Source organism: Phaenicophaeus curvirostris, chromosome 9 (genome assembly GCF_032191515.1).
Source record: "Phaenicophaeus curvirostris isolate KB17595 chromosome 9, BPBGC_Pcur_1.0, whole genome shotgun sequence".
In the NCBI taxonomy this organism is placed as follows: Eukaryota; Metazoa; Chordata; class Aves; order Cuculiformes; family Cuculidae; genus Phaenicophaeus; species Phaenicophaeus curvirostris.
The window spans coordinates 13,162,888-13,186,227 of NC_091400.1; the positions used below are offsets into that span (position 1 = coordinate 13,162,888).

Consider the following 23,340-nt stretch of genomic DNA (forward strand, 5'->3'; position numbering starts at 1 on the left):
TGCATTGGGAGCACACCCGTGTCCAGCAGCAACTCTCCATCCCTGCCCCACGACAGCTTCCCTGGGAGAGCGTCAGTGAGGCCAGAGCCCCAGCCATGAGCTGTCTCAAGGCTGGGCACGGTGTCCCCTCGCCCCTTGCAGACCCCTTGCACTCACGCACTTTCTGGATTTTCCTGATCTGGTCAGAGAGTGTGTCTAACAGGCGTGTTTTCAGGAAGTCTGTCACTTTGGACACTCGGCCATCAATGTAGTAACTAAAAGGAAAATAAGAAGACAAAGATCAGACAGCTAGTAGTTGCTCTGCCCCAACCCATGTCCTCCCATCCTGCTGCTTCCCCCTCTGCTCTGGGGGAGCCCCTGCCTCCACCTTGCCCTGCCCTGGCCCTCTGGCCCTGCCTGTGTCTGGCAGATGCTTTCAGTCTCCAGAACAGGGTGTGGGGTGGATACAGCCTGAACATTGAGCATCCTGCACTGAAGAAACCACAGGAAGTTTTGCCCTTTCTTAACCATTGCTGGTGAAATGCTGGGAGCAAAATGCCATCTGCAAAACTTTTGCAGCACCATCTGTGCTGCTCTCAGGGGAACCCCATGGAAAGAGACCCTCTGACACAATGTCTGCGATAGCAGCTACTGGACTCCACAACCATGTTGATCCTGAGAGACCTTATGCTCACCTGGCTCATCCTGCCTGCACCTGTCCCCTGGTTTAGGGACTCATAGCTTCCAAAATGCAGATAAGCCAAGTCAGTTCTGGGCCTAGTATCATTGCTACTGGAAAGACTGTTTTTATGGGATGGCAAAACAGAGTTTCCAAATGAAATGAAGGGGCCCTTAGCCACAGGAAGACATTACACACACACCAGGGACAAGAAAGGGCCCAAGCAGCAAATACCCTTTGAGACACACTGGACATTGCTGCAGCAAACACCCAGAAAGGGGCTGGGGGAGGCTGTTTGTGCTCCCAGCCATAGGAGTAACTGCATTGTTCCAACCGGGTTGTGAGTCACTCGCCATTCAATGACTGGTCTTCGAGGGGGAACTGTACAGAGCCTCTCCCGGTCTGAGAACCAGAATTGCTCATGGGCATCCTGCTGCAATAAGAAGCCCCCAGGCTAAGCCCTGATGGTGTTCCTGAGCAGCCACGGGATGCACAGGCTGAAGACCTGTGGCACCAGGGCGAGCTGTGCTCCCAACACCCTGACACAACCTGCCCCTTCCTTGCTCGTTCTTCCAGCAAAGTCCACAGCCAAATGCCCCACCTGAGAAACACCTTATGCATTACCTGTAGGGGAAGTCCTACTTTCACAGAAATCCCTTCCGCCCTGGGAATGCCAAGGAGTGTTTGCCATGCAGAGGGCTGGTTTCAGCTCTCTCTGTGCCTGCTTGTGTAAAACACAGCTATAGTGCTGACAATCGTGATGTGAATCATCTGCCTCTGAGTGTGGGAAGAAGGCTCTGAAATGCCTCAATACTGTCTCCCGGCTCCAAGAGATAAGGGAAACAGTCTGTCCTGCAGAACAAATACCATGTGGCCAGAGACAATCCCAACTGGCTCCTCCTAAGGAAGTGTCTGGGGCTGGCGCCTCTGTCCCCATGCAAGGAGCAGTGAGAGCGCTTGCACAGCTCCCAGGGCCTCCTCACAGCCTTGCAGGACACCAGGACATCTATGGCATATCACTGAGACAGCTGTTTGGTTGATAAATAGGTTTTGCAAGAGAAACTTTCTGAACATCCTGTGACATGTGTCAGAGCTGTGCTGGGGGGATGGAGTTGCACAGAAATAACAGCAGCTATTGCTGTGGCTGGCAGGCCCAGCCACTGCCTCCCGTCCCTTTCTATAGCCACATCCACTGGAATTACACAGACCCTCCTGCCTCTCCATAGGCTTCAGTGCAGCTATGGGTGCCAGGATGCGTAACGGGCTGAAGAAAAGTGGATTCAGCTTTCCAGGGCTGATTTCTCCATAACATGCAGCTGTTGCGGCTGCTTCACTTCGGTGCTGGAATGCAGGAGCATCCCCAAAGGATGCTGCCAGCTACCTCAGCCTTAGCCAGAGCACCAAGAACATATGCAACATGCATGAGTGCTCAGAGAGGATTTTTACGTCTTACTGCTACAAGTCACTGTCCAGGTAACAGTAAATGCACTTGGAGCTGTGCAGGTCTGCAGTGAAGGAGGAACAATGCCAGCACTAACTGCCCCAGAACAGAAATGCATCACAGGCTCAACTTACAAACACATTAAACAAGAAGAATCTCCTCTGTCAACCCTTCCCTAGGTGTGCGGGCCCAGCTGTGTCTCCAGTGAAGCATGGGATCATGCCACTCACACCCTGTATCACCCCTGCTGTGTAACCCAGGGAAGGAGGCCAGACCCATTTCTGTATGTCCATGGCAACTGGAAATGCTAAGGGCAGAGATTATCTCTGGGGGGGGCTCATGAAGTGTTCAAAATTATTCCAATCACTTATACTCTATCGAATGACTGGCTGCCGGGAGGAGAGCAGATCTGTAAGCAGCAAGCAGCGGTGGGGTTTATGGAGATTACTTTTTAAGACAAAATTACAAAGCAATGGACTCTAGGGATGGCAGATGTTTGGATTTTAGCACAGCACTTAAGAACTGAACAGAAATGATTTTTTCAGACTGTTGTGGACTAAAAACCCCATCACCTGGGTTGAAAACTGGCTGAGAGACCATAAAAAGAAGGCTGCATTGACTGGGAAAAGATCGAGTTAAGGAGACCTCAGTTCGCATATGGCCCCTCCAACATAGCAGGCTTTCTGCTGGGTTCAGCTTGTCTGTACAAGCTGATACGGACCCAGAAAAAAAACTCAGAAAGCCAAGGAAGGCTTGTATCTCCTCATTGTCTCCTCCAAGCACAAGGTGTGCTCAGAATGCCAATGGAGAGGAACATCTCTCCAGCAGCAGCCCCAGAGGCTCTACCCTCCCAGGGACCATATGGAAGAGGCCGTCTGTGGAAGAGATGTGAAGGTGCTGTTGTGCTGAGCACAGCTGAGACCTTGGAGGGAAGAGAAATGTCCCAGGACAGTGCCACAGTCATATTTTTTGACATTTTAATTAATAGCACAGAGAAATGTGGACTGGCAGATGAATGAAAGCCAAATATAAACCTGCTTCAGTATCAGGAAATCTTGTTGGTTGCATGTTTACCAGGGGCGTGAGGAGGGGAGCACCTTGGCTTTGAGCATTTAAGTAGAGCATGAAGACAATTATAAACTTCTGTAAGATGGGCAAGGATCTATTACAGATCTGCCTGGAAAGTTCTTGGACACTAACAGGTACTCTTAACCTCCTCAAAATAGGAAAGAGGGAAAATAGCACCAGTCGCACAAAGCTTGTGAGGAGAAGAGAGGCACTGAGGTCTTCACTGATACCAGGCTGCTCAGGAAAGGGTGAGCTGTTTCCAGCTGTAGGCTTCACCACCGAGATTTGGGCACTTCCTTTTGAGAACTTTAACTGTCAGTAAAGGCAGCACAGCAATCCACAAAATGAAAACAACTGACAGGCCCTTAAAGCAGGAGAAGCTCTCATTAGGCGTGGATTACTCCCAGGGGCAAAGGCTGCAGCTTTGCTGATATTTACAATGACTCAGTGCACTTGACTTTTAAAAAAAACAACAACCCAAATAGTAACATCTTTCCAATCTCCAAAAAAGCCAGCAGCAGCTGCAGAGAGCTCCACTGCTGACAAGTCCCTCCCCAGGTGCACAGGCAGCCAGGCTGAGCCAGCCCTGGGAGCTGCAGCATCCACATCCTCCTCTCCCCATGCTGGTGACGTCTGAGTTCCAGAGAAGACGAATGGACAGACTCTCCTCCACATGGGCAGGGGTCTCTGGCAGCCACAACTTTGCAGAGGCAGAGGACATGTAGTTCATGGACAAGCTATTTGTTTCTAGCACAGGCAGACAGATTTTCCGGTGGGCTCTGGATATGATGCAGCACCAGAACTGGCCCCAAAGCCTAGGAGATACCACCATGCTTACTGTGGGCACAGACCATGCCATTTGTCATACTACAGGAGAGAACAGATATGGGCAGTTACATGCAGAACTGACTCACTGTGTCCCCCAGTTTGATGCCACTATCTCTGCAGACAGACAATCTGCAGGAACTAAAGAAGAGCCAGCCAAAGCAACTAAATTCTGGATGAGAGATATGTCTCAGAGGAGAGGCCACGTACAGACACTTTGGGTACCCTATTATACCATACAAAGCTAAGGCCAGTTCTTCCTCTTCCATTTACATTACCTCATTTCTTAACATCCCCCCTCCCCCTCCATTTGAATAAGCCCTAAAACGCTACAATGGGATCAGTGCACTTTGCAAAGTGAGTTGTGACTGTATCATTCCAGATGTGGCCAGACCAGAGCATGGCACAGGGGAGGACTCCACCGAAGACTGGGCAGGGATTAGTGCCAGTGTGAGGAAATGCACCACCCCAGTTCCTGGCCCCCATTCCTGGTTGGAACTGCAGCATCAGACTTGAGACACAAATGCAAGACCTGGGGACAGTATACCAGAAAGCTGCTACCAAAGGGTCTTCTGAGACAGGGCTGAGCACAGCTGCCAGATACAAATGCCCCTGTTCTACAAGAAAGCTGGGGAGGGCCATTTTACAAAGGCATATAGTGATGGGACAGGGGGAATGATTTTAAATTGGAAGGGGGAAGATTTGGATTAGACATTAGGAAGAAATTCTTCACTATGAGGGTGGTGAGGCACTGGAACAGGTTGCTCTGGGAAGTTGTGGCTGTTCCCTCCCTGGAGGTGTTCCAGACCAGGTTGGATGGGGTTTGAGCAGCCTGATCTAGTGGGAGGTGCCCCTGCCCATGGCAGGGGCAGTGGAACTGGATAATCTTTAAGATTCCTTCCAACCCAACCCATTCTATGATTCTATGATTCTATGATTCTATGATTCTATGATTCTATGATTCTATGATTCTATGATTCTATGATTCTTGGGCAGGCTGCAAGGCCAGGGCACGCACAGCCCTCCCAGAGAAAGGCAGTGTCTGGCACCCAGGCGCTTGGGCGAACCTGGGGCTACACATCTCTATCCTGTCACCGTCGGGACTTGTGCTACCTTTAAAATGGTTTTCTGGAAAGATCCACAATCTGCTGTGCAGGACTGTGAGCATCATCCTATATTTAATGAAGGCAGTGGCTCCCAGGCAGCTGTTTTCATTTACTTCCCCTTTCATTTTAAAGAGTAAACCTTTGCCCCTATTATCTGACCTCTTCTTCTGTTGCAGTTAATTATATTAAAGCCTACTTCCCAAATCTCAGGAATTTCCGGATCTACTTTGTTGCCTGCTGCTACAGAGAGAGTCTGCTAGGAATTAGGGCACCCGCCTGCTGGGGACGCCAAGTGGGGCAGACCCCTGCCATCAGCATGACACCCTGCTGCCACCACAGCTGTGAAACCCAGATACGTCTTCCGACAGAGGTAACCTCATCCCTGAGCATCTTCCTGAGGAGAAAGCAGAGTCCCCATCTGCAGCACAGGACACACGTAGCCTCACGGCTCCCCTTGGAGAGGAGAGGCGGGATGCAATGTGCTTCCACCAAGTAAAGACTAATAAGTGCGCTGATAAAGAATGACCAAGGGCTACTCCCTGGCCCTAAAGGCACAACTTATACTGGTGTCTTCCTTTGCCCCTCTGTCTGTTCCACTGGTGGGAGCTGTCTCTGGCCCATGCCATCTCCCCGGCTATGCCCTGGCATTGCCTGGGACTGGTGCTGGTGGCCAGGGTCATGATGCTGACAATGACTGTGCCCTCCATCAGATAGTGCAGAGCATGGTAAGCCAGTGGGAGAAGCTGTGTCTTGGCCAGGTTTATTTACAGGTGGACATGGACCAACTATTCCTTCATACAGCCTCAAGAGACACCACACTGAGCACTCGCAGCAGGCTCAGGCAAGCCCAAATATATTCCCTTTGTATACACATTGGAGGGCTGGTGGTGGTGTGCCTGCTGGGCAACACCATGCCAACATCTTTGGGAACTCTGCCTCCTGCAATTACTGCCTCATGAGCAACTCTGCCTGCACACTCAACATGTCTAAGCCAGAAGAGATGTCACCCAAACCAAGCCCAGCAAAAGCATTTTAATCAGCATTCCCTACATGCCCATGTGCCTGGCTTCTCTGGTTTGCCACATAGGGCAGATGACTTTCTATCTTGGAAGATAATCTGGCTTTTTCCAAGGAACCAAAAGGATAGATGCTCACTGGCTTTGAAGTTGCAAGCATTTACTTTCCCTTTAATTAATAGGGATTTGTGACTCAGAGGCAGCATTGCATAAAGATTTATCCATTAAATATGCAAATCTTGAAGTTTTGCACAACATTTTGGATGGAAAACCAGCCGTACAGCCTGAGAGAGCACACCTGAGGACAGTTCTGGGCATGGCTGTAAGTTTAAGTGGGCAATGAATCTTCACTGTGTGCAAGGATGCCAGTGCTGAGATGGCTGTGGGGAGGTTTCTGAGCACTGGAAATCCATATCTAAAGATAAATCCATCCACAATAAAATGATCATTTACTCATAACCAAACATAACAAACAAAGTAAACAGTAAGGGAGATGCCAAAACTCTGGGAGCCACTGTCAGTCCCACCTGCCACACCCTCGTTTAGTGGAAATTCCCTGAGCATTTTGAAGCTATTCACACATCCCTCTCCAGCAACACATTACTTTTGAAGAGGGAGGCACACATGCTGAGTTACATATGTAAGTGAAACCATACTGAGAAAGGCTGGCAAGGTTGCTTAGTTCCACCCAGTGTCACTTTTCTGTCAGCTATATTTCAGTGATGTTCTGTTTTCACACAGAGACTAGGGTTCCCTGCAATATATTCCCTTTCAATTCCCCTTCTGGATTGAGCACAGCCTTTTCAAAGGTATAACAGATTTGACAAATTTATAACAGATATCCCAGGAGAAGGCTAGGGTTTGGAACAGAAATGTTCATACTTCAAGTCAGACAACAATTTAGTTTCCTGCTAATAATTTTCTTCTTGGATACAAAGGAACTTGTTTTGTTTTGTTTTGCTGTTTGGAGCAGAGGCATGAGACACTGTTTTGACATTTATTCATAAACAGTACAGAAGCTCAGCTCAGAACTGCGGCCATTGCCAGTCCTTGCAAACGGATATGGGTGCAATCTCCAGAGCAGCAAACCTGGGCTGGGGAAGAAGTGGCGCCTGTGCTGCAGTGTAAATGGGTCAGCAAGCAGTGTCTCAGCTCTGTCAACCCTTTTGGGGAGCTGCAACAGCCCTTCTGCTCACAGGATGCTGCTTCAGCACGGCTGCCAAGCACCAGAGCTGCCAAGCGCTTTGCCCTGGTTCTGTAAGAAAAGGTTTCAAAGCAGCCATGTGGGCAAGGTCCCTGCACACCAGGATGAAACTTCACTATCTGAACCCTGAAGTTTGTTCCTTCAACACCTCCAAGTGCTTGGCCCAGTGACTAAGCCCCGTTGCAGAAAGTAAATTCCTGACCTAAGTAAATGTGATCAGCACATCATGTAATCATGAAAAGCAAGCTCCCAGCTGAGATGTAGATCATCATTGCACAGCGTGAGCCTGTAAGTAACACAAACCCTACTCCAAATGCTCTTCTACCCCACTGCTCCAAGTTGCAACCACTGCTCCCCACTGCAACCAAGTTGCTGCTGCCTGGCAAGGAAGCTGCAGGAGACAAACACCCAAGCAAGCAACACTGCAGCACAGTGTGGCTATCTAAGCTCCTCGAGGATAACGATTTTCTGGATGCTGGTGCTATAAACCACTCTGAGAAGTCAACAGTTGCTTCTGAAGGAACCTCCAAGGTTAACACACCTATGCAGAGACCCTAGGAACACCTGCAGGAAAATCTCATGTCTTAAAACCGACTAAGCTCTTCCTAAGAGCAGATCTCCAGGTGGGCTTTAAAAGAGATAGGATTTATAAACTATGCTGCTACACTTCAGCAAAGGAACCAGAGCATGCCACGAAGGGTTGCTCCAGAGGATCGGTTTGGGGAACAAGCCTTGTGGGCAGCACACACAAGTCCACCTTGGACCTGAGATCCTGGCTGCCTTGCTCAAGGCCAGTGCACCGTGGGAAGTTTAACCCAGCATCAGAGCAAATCCACTTTTTCTGGGAACAGAGGGGTGTCACCATACCTTTTGCTCCAGCGAATGCCTGTCTCTGAAATGTTCTTTATATGGCAAGAGAGAGTCCTGCCTGCCCCACAAATCCTTTTTCTATCAGTTTGAGCTTGCATGCTGCCTCACCTTTGCACTGGCATTTGTACTCCCACTGCAGAGACACATAGCCTGCCTCTCGCCACAGTGTGCAAGAGGAGGCAGCTGGAAATAAGAGCAGGAAAAAGATGTTTACAGATTTCCCCCCAAATAAGAAAACCTTTCTCATAATTGGTGCTTGTAACAGTCAATGCTACAGCTTGAGCTTGCTCTGCCTCTTCTGAACGGCAGCACGTGTAGGAACCAGGGGAAATCAGGTATCAGCATCTCTCTGGCAGCCCCAGCTGGACTTGGATCTTGGATATTCACCCCCTTTCCATTCACATCTGCTCCTGGGGCTCCATCTGCAGTGTAGGACAGTAGTGTGTCTACAGACATCTGAGTTCCTTACAAAACAAGGTGGAGTCTGAGGCATTACACATCTACCATTGGACTAAGCTGCCTCTGCCTCCTCTAAGCCAAACCAGCTTAGCTTCAGACCAGCAGTCAAAGAAAGACAGTGATTGGGGTGAAAGGAAAAGAGCTTTCAGGTGGTCCCTTACATCTGTCACATGTGGCTTTTACTTCCCTGTCATCTCCACTCAGGTCACCCCTGGAGCTGCTTGTGCTCCCACCTGTCTCTGGGGTCTCGGTGGTCCAGTGCAGGCTTTGTTTCCAGCAATCAAGCAGGCCAGGCATGCAGGCAGTGGTATTTTTAGCCTCTGTCTCAGCTGCAGTGGTAAAGGTTAATGCATTCTCTCCTCTATTTGTTCAAGAGGCTCCAGAAGGAGGGACAGAGCCTCTTTCACCTATTTAAATGCAGCAGGAGGACAGAGGAGGTGGCTATGACACATCTGCCCCCCTTCACACCCAGACAGCACATCAACTCCGCTCCCAGCATCATCTGATCACTGCGATTAGTGTTGGAAAGTAGAAGTAATGGCGAATACCTACTGTTGCCAGGTAACAGCATCCACCGTGCTGCCAGCCACTTTCATGAACCTATAGAAAACAGAGGAAGAAACCATATAAGCCTAATGTTGTCACAGGGAAAGTTCTAAAACAACCCATGCCCATCCTACATCACAGGATACCAAAGACGGCCACCACTCTCATAAACCCTTTCTAATGAAACCTTTGCATCCTTAAATAGGAGGAATAAATGATACTTAATTTAAATGCTTGTGGCAAGCAGAGCTGAGAATAATGGAGTAAAATCCAGCTGGCAGCAGAGCTCTGAGCATCATTTTGGGGCAGGCAGAGACAGCTTTCAGAGCACAACAGCATTTCAGCAACAAGGTCCTGTGGTATGTACTTAGTTCTATGACTGCAACAACTCTCAATAGTGATTAAAGGAAAAGTTTTAAATGCCTATCTTAAAAGGAGACGCTTATTCACCCAACATGTTTAAGCTGAGGAACCCTTTGCCAGTATTCAAGCAAGGGCTGGGAAAGTAGAAGAAAATGGAAATAAAAACCAGCAAAACTATTAGATGCAAAGATACCATCTCCAGCTCAGGAAGCCCCTAGGAAAGGCTAGACAACTACTGCAACGTTCTTCCCTCTTTCTGATTATCTTCAGTATTGTCTGCTAGCAAACTGATGGGATTCTGACCTGGGTGCTCTTTTGGTTTGACCCATTCCTATGACTAACTACAGCACTTCCATGCACAAGGTTACAGCAAGTTATATACATGTATTAGTCTCCTGAGGGCTTGTGACCCGAGAAAATACGCCTCTTCCAGAGAGTTCCTGTTTGAGTCAGACTTGAGTCTATGCAGGTGTATCTGCTTATGCTGCCAATGCCAATATCAAAGCAACACCTAATCATGGGGACCAAAGGCAATCACTGCAGCAGCAGCCTCTAGCACAAGCTTGTTGCCCTCCAAGATGCCCCCTCCCTGGCTCCCTGATCTGTCAATCCAAACTGCACCTTGGAAAATCACAGCTCCCATGAGGAAGCCCAAGCAGTTACTATATTCTGATACTTAAGGGCACTGATATGAAAACACAGAAAGGCACACACCAACTGGAAAAGGCCGCTTTTCTATTCAATAGTATAACATGCACTGTGTAGCTGATGCATTTTGGAAGTGATAATGCATGCGCATGACAGGATCAGGCAAGGGAATGTGATGAGAAAGAAAACAATGCTGTATTGTCTCAGGCTGCTCTTTGATGATACATAGGGATCCTGGGAACACAATAGGCATGACACAGCTGTCCTGACTCCATTGGGACATAGGGATGACTGGTTCTGGGTCTTGCGACCCCCAGCTCCCCCAGGACAGCCTGGGATTCAGGGTGGGGACGGAAAAGGTTTTTGAGGAGAGTTGAGACCTTTTATCAGGCAGGGAAGAGCAGCAAGCTTTCTGTCACACGAGCCTCTAATCAGGTCTGAAATAAAAGCAGCAAACTTCAGGCTAAATATAGCTCAGAAACAATCATTCTGACTTTAAATTAACGACGATGGTCAATTATAGACTGGGACAAAAGGGCAGCTGGACTCTGTGAAGCATAAGAGGACACTGGCAAAGGCAGCAGTAATAAATCCCTGCAGACAGAGAGGGAAGAGATACAATTAGAAATGGAAAAACAATAACATGCTGTAAAAACCCATAGCACTGATGCATGCCTGATTCTGTTGCCTAGCAGTGCTGTGAGCTTCAGTTTCCAGGCTTACCTTTCCCAAATGCTTTTATATTTCTCTTGAGGGACAGGCCGGTGCCAGGGCCATGGTTTGAGACTGGTTTCTCCTCAGCTGAGAAGGGTGAGGAGACCAGCTGGACCAGCCTCAGTGAGGTGCAAATTCCACAGAACTTACACAGCTCATCTGGCTCAAAGGGAATTTTGCCAATATTGCTATGGAGAGGCTGCCATTCTACAAAAGAGAAATACGCCAAAGGGATCAAAACCCCCAAATCCTAGGTTTTAAATGCTTGATATAGGGACTACTGCCTAAAGTGTAATGCATGGGAGCATGCAGGAGTGAACTAATGAACTCTTAGCTGAAATTATGAACACAATCTATACTGAGTTTGATGATCAATATATTGCAATTGAGTTTGAAGATTTGCCCAGTTTGCTTTCTAACCTCAAATACTTCATGTTCTGGCCACAAAAGAAACCATCCTGGATTTTAATAAATCACCTTTTCAGGCTCAGCCTGGCACTCCTCACTCACAGTCCAAAACCATGAGCAGACTGAGCTCAGAGGAAGAAGCTCTCTGGTTTTCCTCGCTGCTTCCACAGTGCCAACACCCCTGCTGCAAATGCACCCTCTACAGCAGTCTTTGTGCAGGGGCTGAAAAGCAAAGCAAACCCTTAGTATAGTTTCTAATATCCCTGGAGCAGCAGAAGCAGGACATCCAAGTGTCCCATCTCCCATGACTTTAGGAATTTAATTGACCTGTTAAAAAGTTCTTAAGAAAATGTTGTTCTAGGACCCATGCATCACCCAGGCAGTGTAGTGCAGACCAAAAGCAGGATGAAAAGCCCCTGGCTTGTTTAGTGTTCCTCTTCTGTCTTCATAAGAGTGAAATAAATCAGTTCTGGTAATTCTCAATTTTTCCTATAAAAGATGCATATCTAGCTCAAATTTTGCTTTGCTTTCCCTCCTTCCTTCCTTCCTTCCTTCCTCCCTTCCTTGCTCCTTTCCTCCCTTCCTTCCTATTTTTGCAGGATGAAGTTCAGAAGCTCCTGGTAAATCTTCCAAGTCCTGCCTTAATGGCGTAGTTGTGCCTGGAGCACCTCAGATGACTTCAGCAACAGTCTCTACCCTCCCAAAAGAACCTAGAGCAGCTCAGCAGCCAACAAGTGGTACTGCATGAGCAAGAGATGAAAGCCCAGGACAGGTGGAGATGCAGCAATGCAGAGGTATCCAAATATCCTCATTCTAGCAATACAGATGTTACTAATTCCTTTGTTCCTGTAGCACCTGTGCTGCTCAGACCACAGATTTTGAGGCCAGTGAAGATCCATATGGTCCAAATGACCAGCAGTGGCACATTTTTGTCTGGGATTTCCTGGACTGCATGATGTCCATGTGTGCAGCATGGTGTAGGCAGAGCAAACCAGATGCTTCCGGAAGGGTTCAGATCCCTGCACATGTGCGGCACAGATGGGCTGGGCTGGTGCAGTAAATCTGCCATTTTCCTGCAGATTGGCCTTTCTTTGTGAGCATCAATCGACCGTGCAGCGCATGTGCAGTAAATCGCTCCCCAGAAGCAGTTAAGATAAGCTCAGCCCTCGCTGTGTGGGCAATGTGGGCAACTGCTGTAGTGATGTCTTGTAATTCAGATGGGTGCCAGCCCCAGGGCACACCTGTGCGGTAAAAGTCCTCCAAAACTGCTGGGGCAGCACCTATAGGTGGGAAAACAACTCATCAGAGGGACACAGAGGAATAGGAACCGCAGGCAAGGAGGTTGTGATACTGAGGATGAGATAACACCACTGAGCTGGGATATGTTCTCCTCCTTACCCTTGCAGCTGCCTGTATGCCAGTATTCCATGCCAACATTACTACTTGTGGGGCCTTCCATTGATCTAGAAGTGAGGCTTGAGCTTGCTTTTAAACAAGCACTGAGAAAAACGTTATTTAACATTGATCAGTCACCCAAACCAGTTCACAGCGCTGTCCTAGAAATGGTAATACTGGAACAATATGGGACAGCACCTCAAAGGTCAGGAACGCACTGTGGAAGAGTAGGGCAGGAGGGCTGCATGACCATGAGATGGTATTGACAACTCTATAATGTGAAACCATGGCTCAAACCTGACCTCTCCCATAGCCACATCTCCCACGCCTGTAACTTCCACATGAGTGTGGGCACACCTCTGAAGAAGATCTCCTGTCCTGAGTGATACTTGCCAGTCACAGAGCACCTACTGCAACCTTAAGCAAATTGCTCCCATGGTTAATTAGCCTCCAAGTATGCTATTTCTCATCTGAATGTTTCTGGCTTCAGCTTCCAGCCACTGGAACTTCCTAGGCTTATTCCTGATACATTTAAGAGCCATCTGCATTTGGAAATCTCTTCTCCGTGCAGGTAATTGCAGATTGTCATCCTTTAAATAATAAAAAAAGTAATCCTGTAACAAAGAATGCAGCTGCAGAAAGAGGGAAGTTACCATCGCACAGGCTGGTTTAGCATCATTGTCTGGCTCCTGAGTGCTGGATTTCACATACATGTTTTTTTTAATCTGTTACTCCTTGGTGTACTATGAAAGTAAACGGCTCCCCTCTTAGTCCCAAATGTAGGAGCAATGCTGGCCTGCCTGTGGTCCTGTGATGGATCCCTAGAGCTGGGTTGCAGAACTCTGCCCTCAGAGCCAACAGTGATGAGCAGAAATAGCCTTATCTTGGGTCAGAACTGGTTGGTGAAGGGGGGACTAAGGCACAAGGTTCACTTACTAATGTTTTCAGGCTCCAGAAGCACAAATACCTGCAGCAGCAGAGACAGGTTCTGGACGCAACTCATGACACCTGCTGTAAAAACTTTGACCTGTAGATTTTAGACAAGGATTTCATGCCAGAGCAAAGACTGATGGCGACTTCCTTTCTGAACACAAACCTCTGGCCACCACAATATCTTGTGACAGTGACTTCTTCAATGCAATTCCATCCCATGTGAAAAAGCTTCATTCTTCTTCCCAAAGCTTCCTCCAAAACTGCCTTTTGCACAGTGGGAAAAACACCCCATTCATAGGCTCATGCACCTCAATAACACTGCCTCTGAGCTGTCTGTTTTCTGAGCTGAAGAGGTATAGCCTATTTAATCTCTTCTCATGTAGAAGACATTACATACATCCGCACATTCTCAGCTCCTCTCCCTGGAACTGTCCTGGTTCTATTACTCTTTTGAGACCAAATAACTAAGACTGTAGATAGCAATCAGGATGAAGGTACATTAGGTACTTATACAGTGGCACAATCTCATCTATGTCTTTTCTTACCCATTTTGTTCTTCCAATACCGGTGACTGTGATTTTGTCATTCCAGCCATCCAGATTTGCTGCAACAAGAACTATTTTAACCCTTTCCTCCTGAAAGAGCAATGGCTAAATCCTTTGCTTACATCTCAGATCCTTGACCCTACTATGTAACTAACCACAAAATGCTCCATCGCATCCTTCACGCTGCATTTCAATGTATTTATGAATGGATTCACTCATAAATTAAATTCTACCAGAGCATACTGCAATGACCTCCTCCTTTTGTATCATTAGTTTACTGTTGCTTGTCCCATGGCTTGATTTTTTTTGCACAAAATTCTTGCTCTGGACCTATTCAATGTCCCTGTACAGCTTGTGTCACAAAACTTGCAGTAGCTTGCATAAGGGTGAACCTTCTGGCTGTGCCGACTGAGACACACTTGCCTTTGCAGCAGCACTAAAAAGCCTTAGGCCAATAGAGTAAAGATTTACTTTTTAAAGCAAGTCAGTCAAAACAGAGCTTCCAAAAAAACAAAGGGTTTTATGATTCTTCCTCAAACCCACCCAAGAGTGCTTCTCTCTGCTGGATACTGAGTATTCCATGCTCACCCCAGAGCTGTCGCTTCTCTTCCCTACTTGAATTTAAACAAACAAGCTCTTTCCCCGCACTGCCTCTGGCTGCTACTCCAGCAGAGGTTGCAGATAAAAAGCAACGCTTGAACCCACTGACATGTGCTGACCTGCCCAAACAGCCACAGCTATCTTTGTCCTCATGGAGGCATGGATGCAAGCCATAGGCAGTCATCATAAAAACACTGCCACAGACTCTCCCATTTTTATCACCTTGATTTCGCTTTGGCCTCTGGCCGTGTTCGACCTGAAGCATACAGCCTATGACATTTCATGAGCTATAAGCTAACGTTGTTCTCTACCACGTAAGTACCAATACAGGGACCTAGGCTTGGAAAATTTTATGAGATGCACAGATCATCAGCCTAACCACCAAGCTGCCTAGGGTTGATTTGTGGATGCATGAAGCAGGGCTGGGGACTGAGACAGGTTTTAGCTTGTCCCCTACCTGGGCTGCCCACAGATAATCAAGACATCACCTCTGTCACCCCTCCCAACCCTGCCATGTCCACAGCTGGCAGGGAGGAAGGGCTTCATAGCCACACAAATGAGCTTCCTCACCTTTATAGGCTCCTTTCAGAGCACTGTAGAATGACATCAACACTAAAACGAGCCAAAGTCACCCAGATGGGTGGCTAACTCTCCACAGGCACAAAAAAAACAGGAGTAGGAGGAAGCAAAATCATGAAGAATGAGCAACTCTTGTGTCTTGCAAAATGAGGATTGATATGTGGGAGCTTCCTTGCCTTCTGCTGCTGGAGGTGCCTGGCTCTATGACATGCAACGGTGAAAGCAGCAGCCAAGGAGACTGGGAGACAGGCAGACAGAAAGCCGAGGAGGCAGCAGGTTTGATAGCTCAGAGCTGGGCGATGAGGCGGTAGAGAAAGGCTATAGCTCCAGACAAGATTGTCACCGCTCTGGTGACTTCAGCAGGCTCAGGAAACAAAGTGGCCACAGAGCACCCACAGCAGCTAGCCCAGCACAATGCAAGGTCCTGCCAGCTTCTATCCTCCTGGCACTGGGGCTCCCACTGTGGTGGAGGTAGCAACCAGCTGCTTGTGAGTGTCCTGTGGCTACACCAGCTGAGGAACAACAGGTCATGAGACTCCCTAGCCAAATCTGCCAAGACATGCTGGCCTAAGTCTTGTACCACATGTTCTGAGCTTTAACACGTGTTAGCATCTCCTCTTCCTAATAGTTTTCCCTTGTGTTTCTTCTCTTCCAGCACTGAATGTGTGATTCAGGCATACATTAATCTTTGTGTCTGATTCCTGATCTGCTGTTTAAATCTATGTTAATTCCTTAGAATCCCACATTTTTTCCCCAAACAAATTCTGAGCAGTTTTGGGATTCCTGTATCCAAAGACACAGTAGGTAGCTAACATGGTCTGCTCTCCAACAGCTCAGGCTGCATGAATGGTCTAATTAACACCTCATGAAACTCAACTGTTAGTTGTGTCTGGAGAAATTCCCTCTTGCACCTGTGCATTCACAAGACATCATTTCTAGCCTCCTGCACCGCAGGCCCCAGAGCAATGCTCCATCACTGCAGAACCTGTCCTTAGTTGAGCAGTAGTGGTCCAGCCTCCAGGACTAGCCAGCCCAGAGTGACTCTGAAATGCTCCCTGGTTGTTCTGAGCCATTGAGCCAGACAGGGTGGTGCACAACATCAGGAGCCATAACTCAGCAGTGATGGGTGTGTAAAGCCCGTGCTGACGTGTTTCAGGATGGGCTCTCTCCTCTCCTCACCATATCCTACTTCCATCATCAGGAATTGCATAGGTTTCACCTAGCACAGCTCAGCGTCACCTGCCATAGGGCAGCCTTGGCATTGGGACAGCATGCACACACCCCTACAGGCTGCAAACCTGTTGTTATCATCTAGCCTCTCCAGCAGGCCCCAGAGAAAGGTGGGCACCACAAGAGGGGTTCAGTCTCACCCTGTCCTGGAGGTAAAGGCCCCAGGATTGGGTCAGAATGGCTCTGGAGGAATCCACCTCTGACCAGTGAGATGGACAGAGACTGCTACACAGCAGAGAGCAATACTCAATTCATGTTCACACTACCATTGCAGCAGGACAAAGTTTAAACATAATGAATAAGTTTAGCTTGGTTGCTTGAGATAATGGTTAAACAATAGACTACAATGTTTGGAACACAGAGAATATAATAGGAAAAAGTAATTTTAGGTAAGACTTCACCATAAGACTTTTCTCTGAGTGTTTCAGGATCTCGAGTAACTAGAGACTTCCCTTGTAAAATATCTAACTCCAGCTTCTACTTTTGGAGATCATTATCTAGGTCGCTTGAAGCTCTCCTTCTCCACTTCATCTCATAACTCTCATTTCCCCCACCAAAACCTGCTTCCTCGCATTGTGTAACAGGACACTGCTTGCCTGGCAGACTAATCCACCCATACCATCCTCTGCTCTGGGCTGTCTCTTCCCTGCCATCCAGCCTTACTTAGCATCTGAGTCATAATATTCAGTTTGGCATACCTCTTCCTACCCATTTGACTTCTACTGTTCATCACATTTTTTAAAATAAGAGAAAAATTTTGCAGATTTCACATCATTGGGACTATTCACTACACATAATTTATTCACTCCGGAGCCTTCATCCTGCTGTGAGCACTATGTAGACCACTGATGGTTGTCCAGCAAGGCAGACAGCTGGCATACCATTGAGAACACCTTCCTAAATACCTTCTCCTCTCTCCTGCTTGCTGCCTGTGTGGGGCTTTCAGGATCCTGAGAGGCATGTCCTGGCTGTGACAGCCCCAGGCACATGCTGAGTCACATCCCACTGACCACTTCTGCGATGCTCCTGCAGAAGTCAGAGCTCTTGGTAGCACTGAGGGAGCTGCTAGGAATAAAGATCATGCTGTCAAGCAGCTTAGGCACCGGGGTTTATTTGTTCGTCCTTTTGCAACTCCACTGCCAAATACTGCAAAGGAGTGTTTAGCCCTTTGTCTTTGTGTAATCAGACTTGTTCCTCCTCCTTATGCCCTGTCTGGTAATAATGGGGTCTTTATGTGGGACGACAAGCAGCTCTTGTGTCACAGGACCCCATGGGCTGTAAGGCCATGCAGGCACGTGCCACCCACCAGGAGCTGCAGACACCAGGGAGTGTAGGACACAAGAGTTGGAGTGCAGGACACAAGACTTCTCCATGGGAGTGAGAGATGACTTTGACAGCCTGTGGACCGGCATCACCCTCACAGGCAGGATGGCAGCAGAGAAACAGCATATTGCTTGGAGAGCAGGCATGCTTGATACAGCTCTTCCAGACCACTGTGGGGGTCTGGAGAGCCCCACCACTCTGTCACCAGGGCTATTCAAACCCTAGCTCTTACCTGCCTTCCCTTTTATTAGAGATGATGCTTCTGCCACCCTCTCTATAAAACTGTATGTGACAGCCTCACTCCCGGAGTCATCGTCAGGCAGAGCACAGCTCCAGCAATGCAGAGCCTCTAGACCACCCTGGCCGTGCAACTTAGCTCTTCCAAACTGTCTTCCCTGGGACCCGGCTGCAGCACACGACGGGCAAACATAGCAGTAGAACTTCCTTTTCTCTAAGAGATTCTTGGCTTTCATCCCTGTTGTTTTCCTTACTCAGCCCGCTCCTCCTGGTGCTAATAGATTTCCCGCTGATCAAGGCTACTAAAACATTTTGTAAAACCCTTCCTCTTGCCGCTTTCACCGCACTGTACTGAACATGGGGGCTCCAGCTAATGATGTGCTCGTGTGGCATCAATGGCAGTCGTGGTGTGGATGCAGGGGCTGCTCCCCAACTTTCAGTGCCAGGAGGGATGCTGGCGTCACAGCTGGTTCAACCAGCTTTATGGTTTCTTTGTGCTGTTTCTGTGCTGCAACAGAGCTGAGAATCTGGCCTCGGCTCCCTCCCCACCTCGCCGGGGACTGCATCAGTGTGCTGTTTATTGTTTCTGCCAGATCATTCATGCAGATGTTAATGAATGCTAGACCCAGCTTTGCTCCCAGCAGAATCCCTTCCACACCTCCCCCTGCCCAGCCCTCTGCACTGGAGTTTCTGTTTACAGTCCTGCAGGGAATTTCCCCTCTGCTGCACAGCCTTCGAGCTGCACAGTCCCAATTCCTGCTGCCAGCAGGCTCCCACACCTCCCTGGTTCCTGTAGCTGTCCAATGTCACCTCCAGGTGTCTGCATCCCTCACTGTCACCATTGCTCCTCCCCCTCTGGCGTCCCCAAACTAGAGACATGGCAATTCTCTTAGGAGGGAGCAGAGGGCTCAGCCAGTGAAGAAAGTTGCTACAAGTTCTTCCTCTGCACAGATTGAGAAAGCACAGGGAGAAGTCACCAAATAGAAAGAGCAAAGCAACTTGTCCAGGAGGACTCTTGAGATGATACCTACACTGGTAAGTGGTGTTAGGACCCAGTTCCTGTCCCTTCAGACCTCAAGCATGCAGAAGCCAGCATCTACATCACTATCTTCATATCTCAATAAAGTGGACACCTCAGGCTGCCTATAGTTGGGAAACGCTGGGAATACTTGGGGGGAGTGTTAATCAACCCAATCCAAAAATCTCATCAAGGTCCTCTGCATAAGTTTAGCAGCATGGATGACCACGTCCCAAAGCTTCTGGTACTGTGCTGACACAGAGCCTTGCTGTCCTGGCACCTGTTGGACATTGGGAACCCAAAGAGCAAGTCTACCTGCTGCAAAGGGCATCAGTCTCAGGAAGGATTTCTGATCTCTTTTTGATCAAAGCAACACCACTTACCCTTCCAGGAGAGCAATGACGTTCTTTCTGGGCCTCCCAATGTTTGGCCCGTAGAGGTTTGCTTTGGAATAAGTGCGGATAAGCTGCAGAAGGCTTCTCAGCTGGATGTAGTCCTTCCCCAGCTGGCTGCCATTCACTGAGCGGCCAATCAGGGTCCGATAGTTATTGGGCTCTGGGAAAATAAAAATAGACAAGCAAGGCTTGCCAGCTCTGCTCCTTCATCTGCACTTCCGGAGAGAGACACACAGCTTACACGCTGTCGCACAGCTTGAGATCTGCAGAGCTGCCTGCTTGCTCTGTGGAGCAGCCTCTGAGGAGTGGATGAGGGCAATTGCTTGCCCTGTTGTGCCAGCACCTCCTCTTGTGCCCCTTTTGCTGTGTGAAAGACCCACACCTTGGTCTCATGCTCCTCTGCCCACGGAGCCCCTCACTTCTGGAACTGCTGCCACCACACAAGTCCATGTAGCTGCTCATCTAGCCACCCTGAGATCAGCTGTGCCCAGCAGCCAGGACAGAAACATTTCATGTGTTTAATATCAGCTGATGGAAACGTGCAACTAACATACACATGCCAGGTCTGCCAGGTGTGTGTTAGGGATGATGCTGCCTTGTAGCAGGGGACTTAAAATCTCTCTGAAGCTACACTGGCAAAGCATCCTGTGATCTGAAAATATCCTCTTCCAAAAGGGAAAACCTTTCTGCTATAGCAGCTCCATTCCTGTGTCTCTCCTGTTCCCACACTCACCGTTGCCCAGCTCCCAGGAGATGTTGTACTTCTTGCTGGCACTGTACTTCAGCAGGCTGAGGGCATTGGAGCTGTTCCAAGAGTTGTTGGGATTTCGGCGCAAAGCATTCAGTGCAAAGATCAGGTGAAGGCCAGAGCAGTCAGCAAAGTTATAGAGTTTGTCTAGAGACCTGGCTGGGAAGAAACAAAAAACACTTTGTAATTCAAATGAAAGCTAGTTCCAGGGAGGTTCAAAGGATCCTGCTGTCCATCAGACCTTGCCTTCTGTGTAGGATGAGCCAGGGTCAAATGCCACCCCTGTGACATCTGTAACTGCAGAAATGCACCTGACCTTTGAAACCAGGATAGTATTCCAGGTGTGGGTTCATCTCCTTCCAGCATGAAACTTGGATGCCCTCCACCACTGTGTCAGAGCTAGGGGCCATGTTACCAGAGACAGGTGACTTTATAACATTTCTTTTCATCTGTTCTTGGCAAGTAAAGGTCATCCTTTCCTGTTCTTACCCTGCCTTGCCCCTTTTTTCAGAGCAGATCCCAACAGTGCCTGAGGAGCAGAGGAGGAGATCACCACCCCAGGGCTGCCAGTTCATCACCCACCTCTCCTGCACATCACCACAGGCTGCTTTTTGATCCCATAGCCCCTTGTGCAGCAACCAAACCCCAGCAATAATCAATTAGAACCTCCAAGTTGTGCACCACACACACCCAGCTGTCCTCTGCTCTGCACACAAAGAGAGAAGCTTTGTGACATCCATTTTGCTCAGAGAGAGTGCGGGGTTCCTTGCCTGGTGACAGTCTGGCCAAGCCCTGCTGCTGGGGTCGCCCTTCTGGGGTGCTGTGGTCTTTGCAGGATTCTCATCCTACCTGCTGTCCCCACTGTTCCCCAGCTGGCATCTCCCCTGCCATGCTGAGGCCTTGATGAGCAGTGGACCACCACCCAGCAGCAAAAGTAGATATCAAAGAAAGATCTCACTATTCAGGGAGCAGTGACACTAGCATTGGACACTGCTGGGAGAGCCACAATGCTTAATGCATTTTTTTCTTGCTTCAGGCTTCCCTAAAAACTCAAACGCAGTCAAATGCCTGATGAAGGTAATGCCAGTGTTAATAGGATGCCGGCACTAACAGGATATAAACTCAAGCAACGGCAAGAGGAGATTTGGTTAGAGAGTAATTAGATAACTGTGATTTTTTTTTTTTTTAAATCATCCCTGCCTGTTGAACTGCATCCCAGGACACTCGGCGAGCTTCCTGAAGCAGCCTCGGAGAGGCAACCACTTAACTGTGAGTGGCCACCAGGGACGGGGAGGTTCCAGGAGGTTGGAAAGGGCAGAGCGAGGGCTCTGCTTTCAGAAAAGGGAAGGAGGTGCTGAGAAATTACAGAGTAAGCAGACTGGCTTCAGGTCCCAGAAAAATAGTTGGACAAATAATCAAGCTGCTTGTCAGCACTTACAAAATATAAAGAGATGATCAACAGCCACAGGAATGTGTCAAGAACAAACCACACTGAAGAAATCTACTGACAGGAGAGCAGGGCTTGCAGGCAGCAAGGAAGCCATTTAGGTCTTATACCTTGATGGTTTTTAAGGCTTTTGACATGAGTGCACATGATATTCTCTCCAGAAGGTGATCTAACCCTGATCTAGGCTGAGCCGCAGTGAGAAATACACTCACCAAGAGCAGCTACAAGTAATTTGCTATTAAACTGAAGGGTCTAGGCAGCCAGCTCTGGGTTTCTTTACACATTTCCAGTGAAGAGGTGTATAAAGTACTGGAGAATACATACATCACGTTTGCTATGGCACTAAGGTTATAGTATGCTCCACTATAGCCAAGGGAATGGCTTTAAGTCCAGGGGCAATGCTTCAAAAATCCCTGTGTCTACACTGCTAGACGAAGAGGGAAATGAGATGGTGACAGCCAGGAGCTGCTCACTCCAGTCAGGATAAGCTGCTCACAGTCTGATGTCTGCTTTATTCTGTCACCTATCCTGGCCACTGAAAGCCTCAGGGAATACAGAGCCAGATCCAAGGCCTGAGAAGAATAAACTTATTTTAAAAGCAGTGTTTTCAGGAGGGTCAAGAAAATAAGCTAACTGAATAGCTAACATTTAATAGACTGCAGCAAAGTCATGGAAAGGAGAAGAAAGGAAAAATGCGGAAAAGAAATTCCTAATCCTTTTCATGACCTTTTTCCAAATGCTACTGGTTGTTTGAGTGAAAAGTAGCTGAATTAGATTAATCTAATGTACTCATTCCATTGTTTCAGGCACATTAGCTGTTTTTCTGGATGTTTAGTGAATTAGAGACAGATACAGTTACTTAATACTCGTTTACTTCAGACCTCCAGGCAAAAAGCTGCACTTGAAATGAGACTTCTATAAAGAGGATAAGGTAGACACCAAATGACAAGATGAAGATAGAAAAAGGTGTTACCTGCAGTTCCCCTCCTAGAAATGAAACCTGTTCACAACAGTTGTAGTTCTTAAGTACTACAGGAGGGGATTCCATTCATGTTTAGGAGCCTCTGCAGAGGACTGGCAACTGATTTTCCATGCATCCACTAAAGGAAACAAGCCGCCTGTTTATCCCAGTGCAGGGCTTGCCACTGCGAAATTATATTTTCCCTGTGACACTTACTTTGTTTCTGTGTGCCTGGACACAGAGATGTCATGTATTTCATGTTATGCCATGACTTTCTGAGCTGGAAACCTTAGTGATCAGAGGAGTGAGCTAGGAGAAACACAAGAGATGTCTAGGCATTGCTCCTGTAGGTTTCCAGTGGTCTCCCAGCAAACAAACCAACCTGCAGACAGCAAGGAGGCTGCAAAGACCAGAAAACTACTTATAAACCTATCTCTGCATCAAACCATATTGTTAATATGGGCATTCTTGGTATCAAGAGCATCAGGTATCAAGCCCATTTATGTCCTTTAGCCTTGGCAACTCTCTAAGGATGGTGAGAATCTGGAATACCAGCCTCTCCGTTGACTCTAGCAGTGCCTTCACGACCACTTTGCACAAGAT

General features: G+C 48.1%; 1 protein-coding gene across 2 annotated transcripts in view; it reads right to left on the bottom strand.

Moving 5' to 3' along the window:
- The window catches only part of HPSE2 (heparanase 2 (inactive)), a 112,281-nt gene that overhangs the window by 18,399 nt on the left and 70,542 nt on the right, over nt 1-23,340 (bottom strand). For both annotated transcript variants that reach the window (XM_069863552.1, XM_069863551.1), the window contains 4 exons: nt 20,315-20,488; nt 19,570-19,741; nt 9,200-9,247; nt 161-254 (listed from right to left, as the gene is read on the bottom strand). In XM_069863552.1, coding sequence (XP_069719653.1) covers nt 161-254; nt 9,200-9,247; nt 19,570-19,741; nt 20,315-20,488 — 488 coding nt within the window. The remainder of the gene's footprint in view (nt 1-160; nt 255-9,199; nt 9,248-19,569; nt 19,742-20,314; nt 20,489-23,340) is intronic.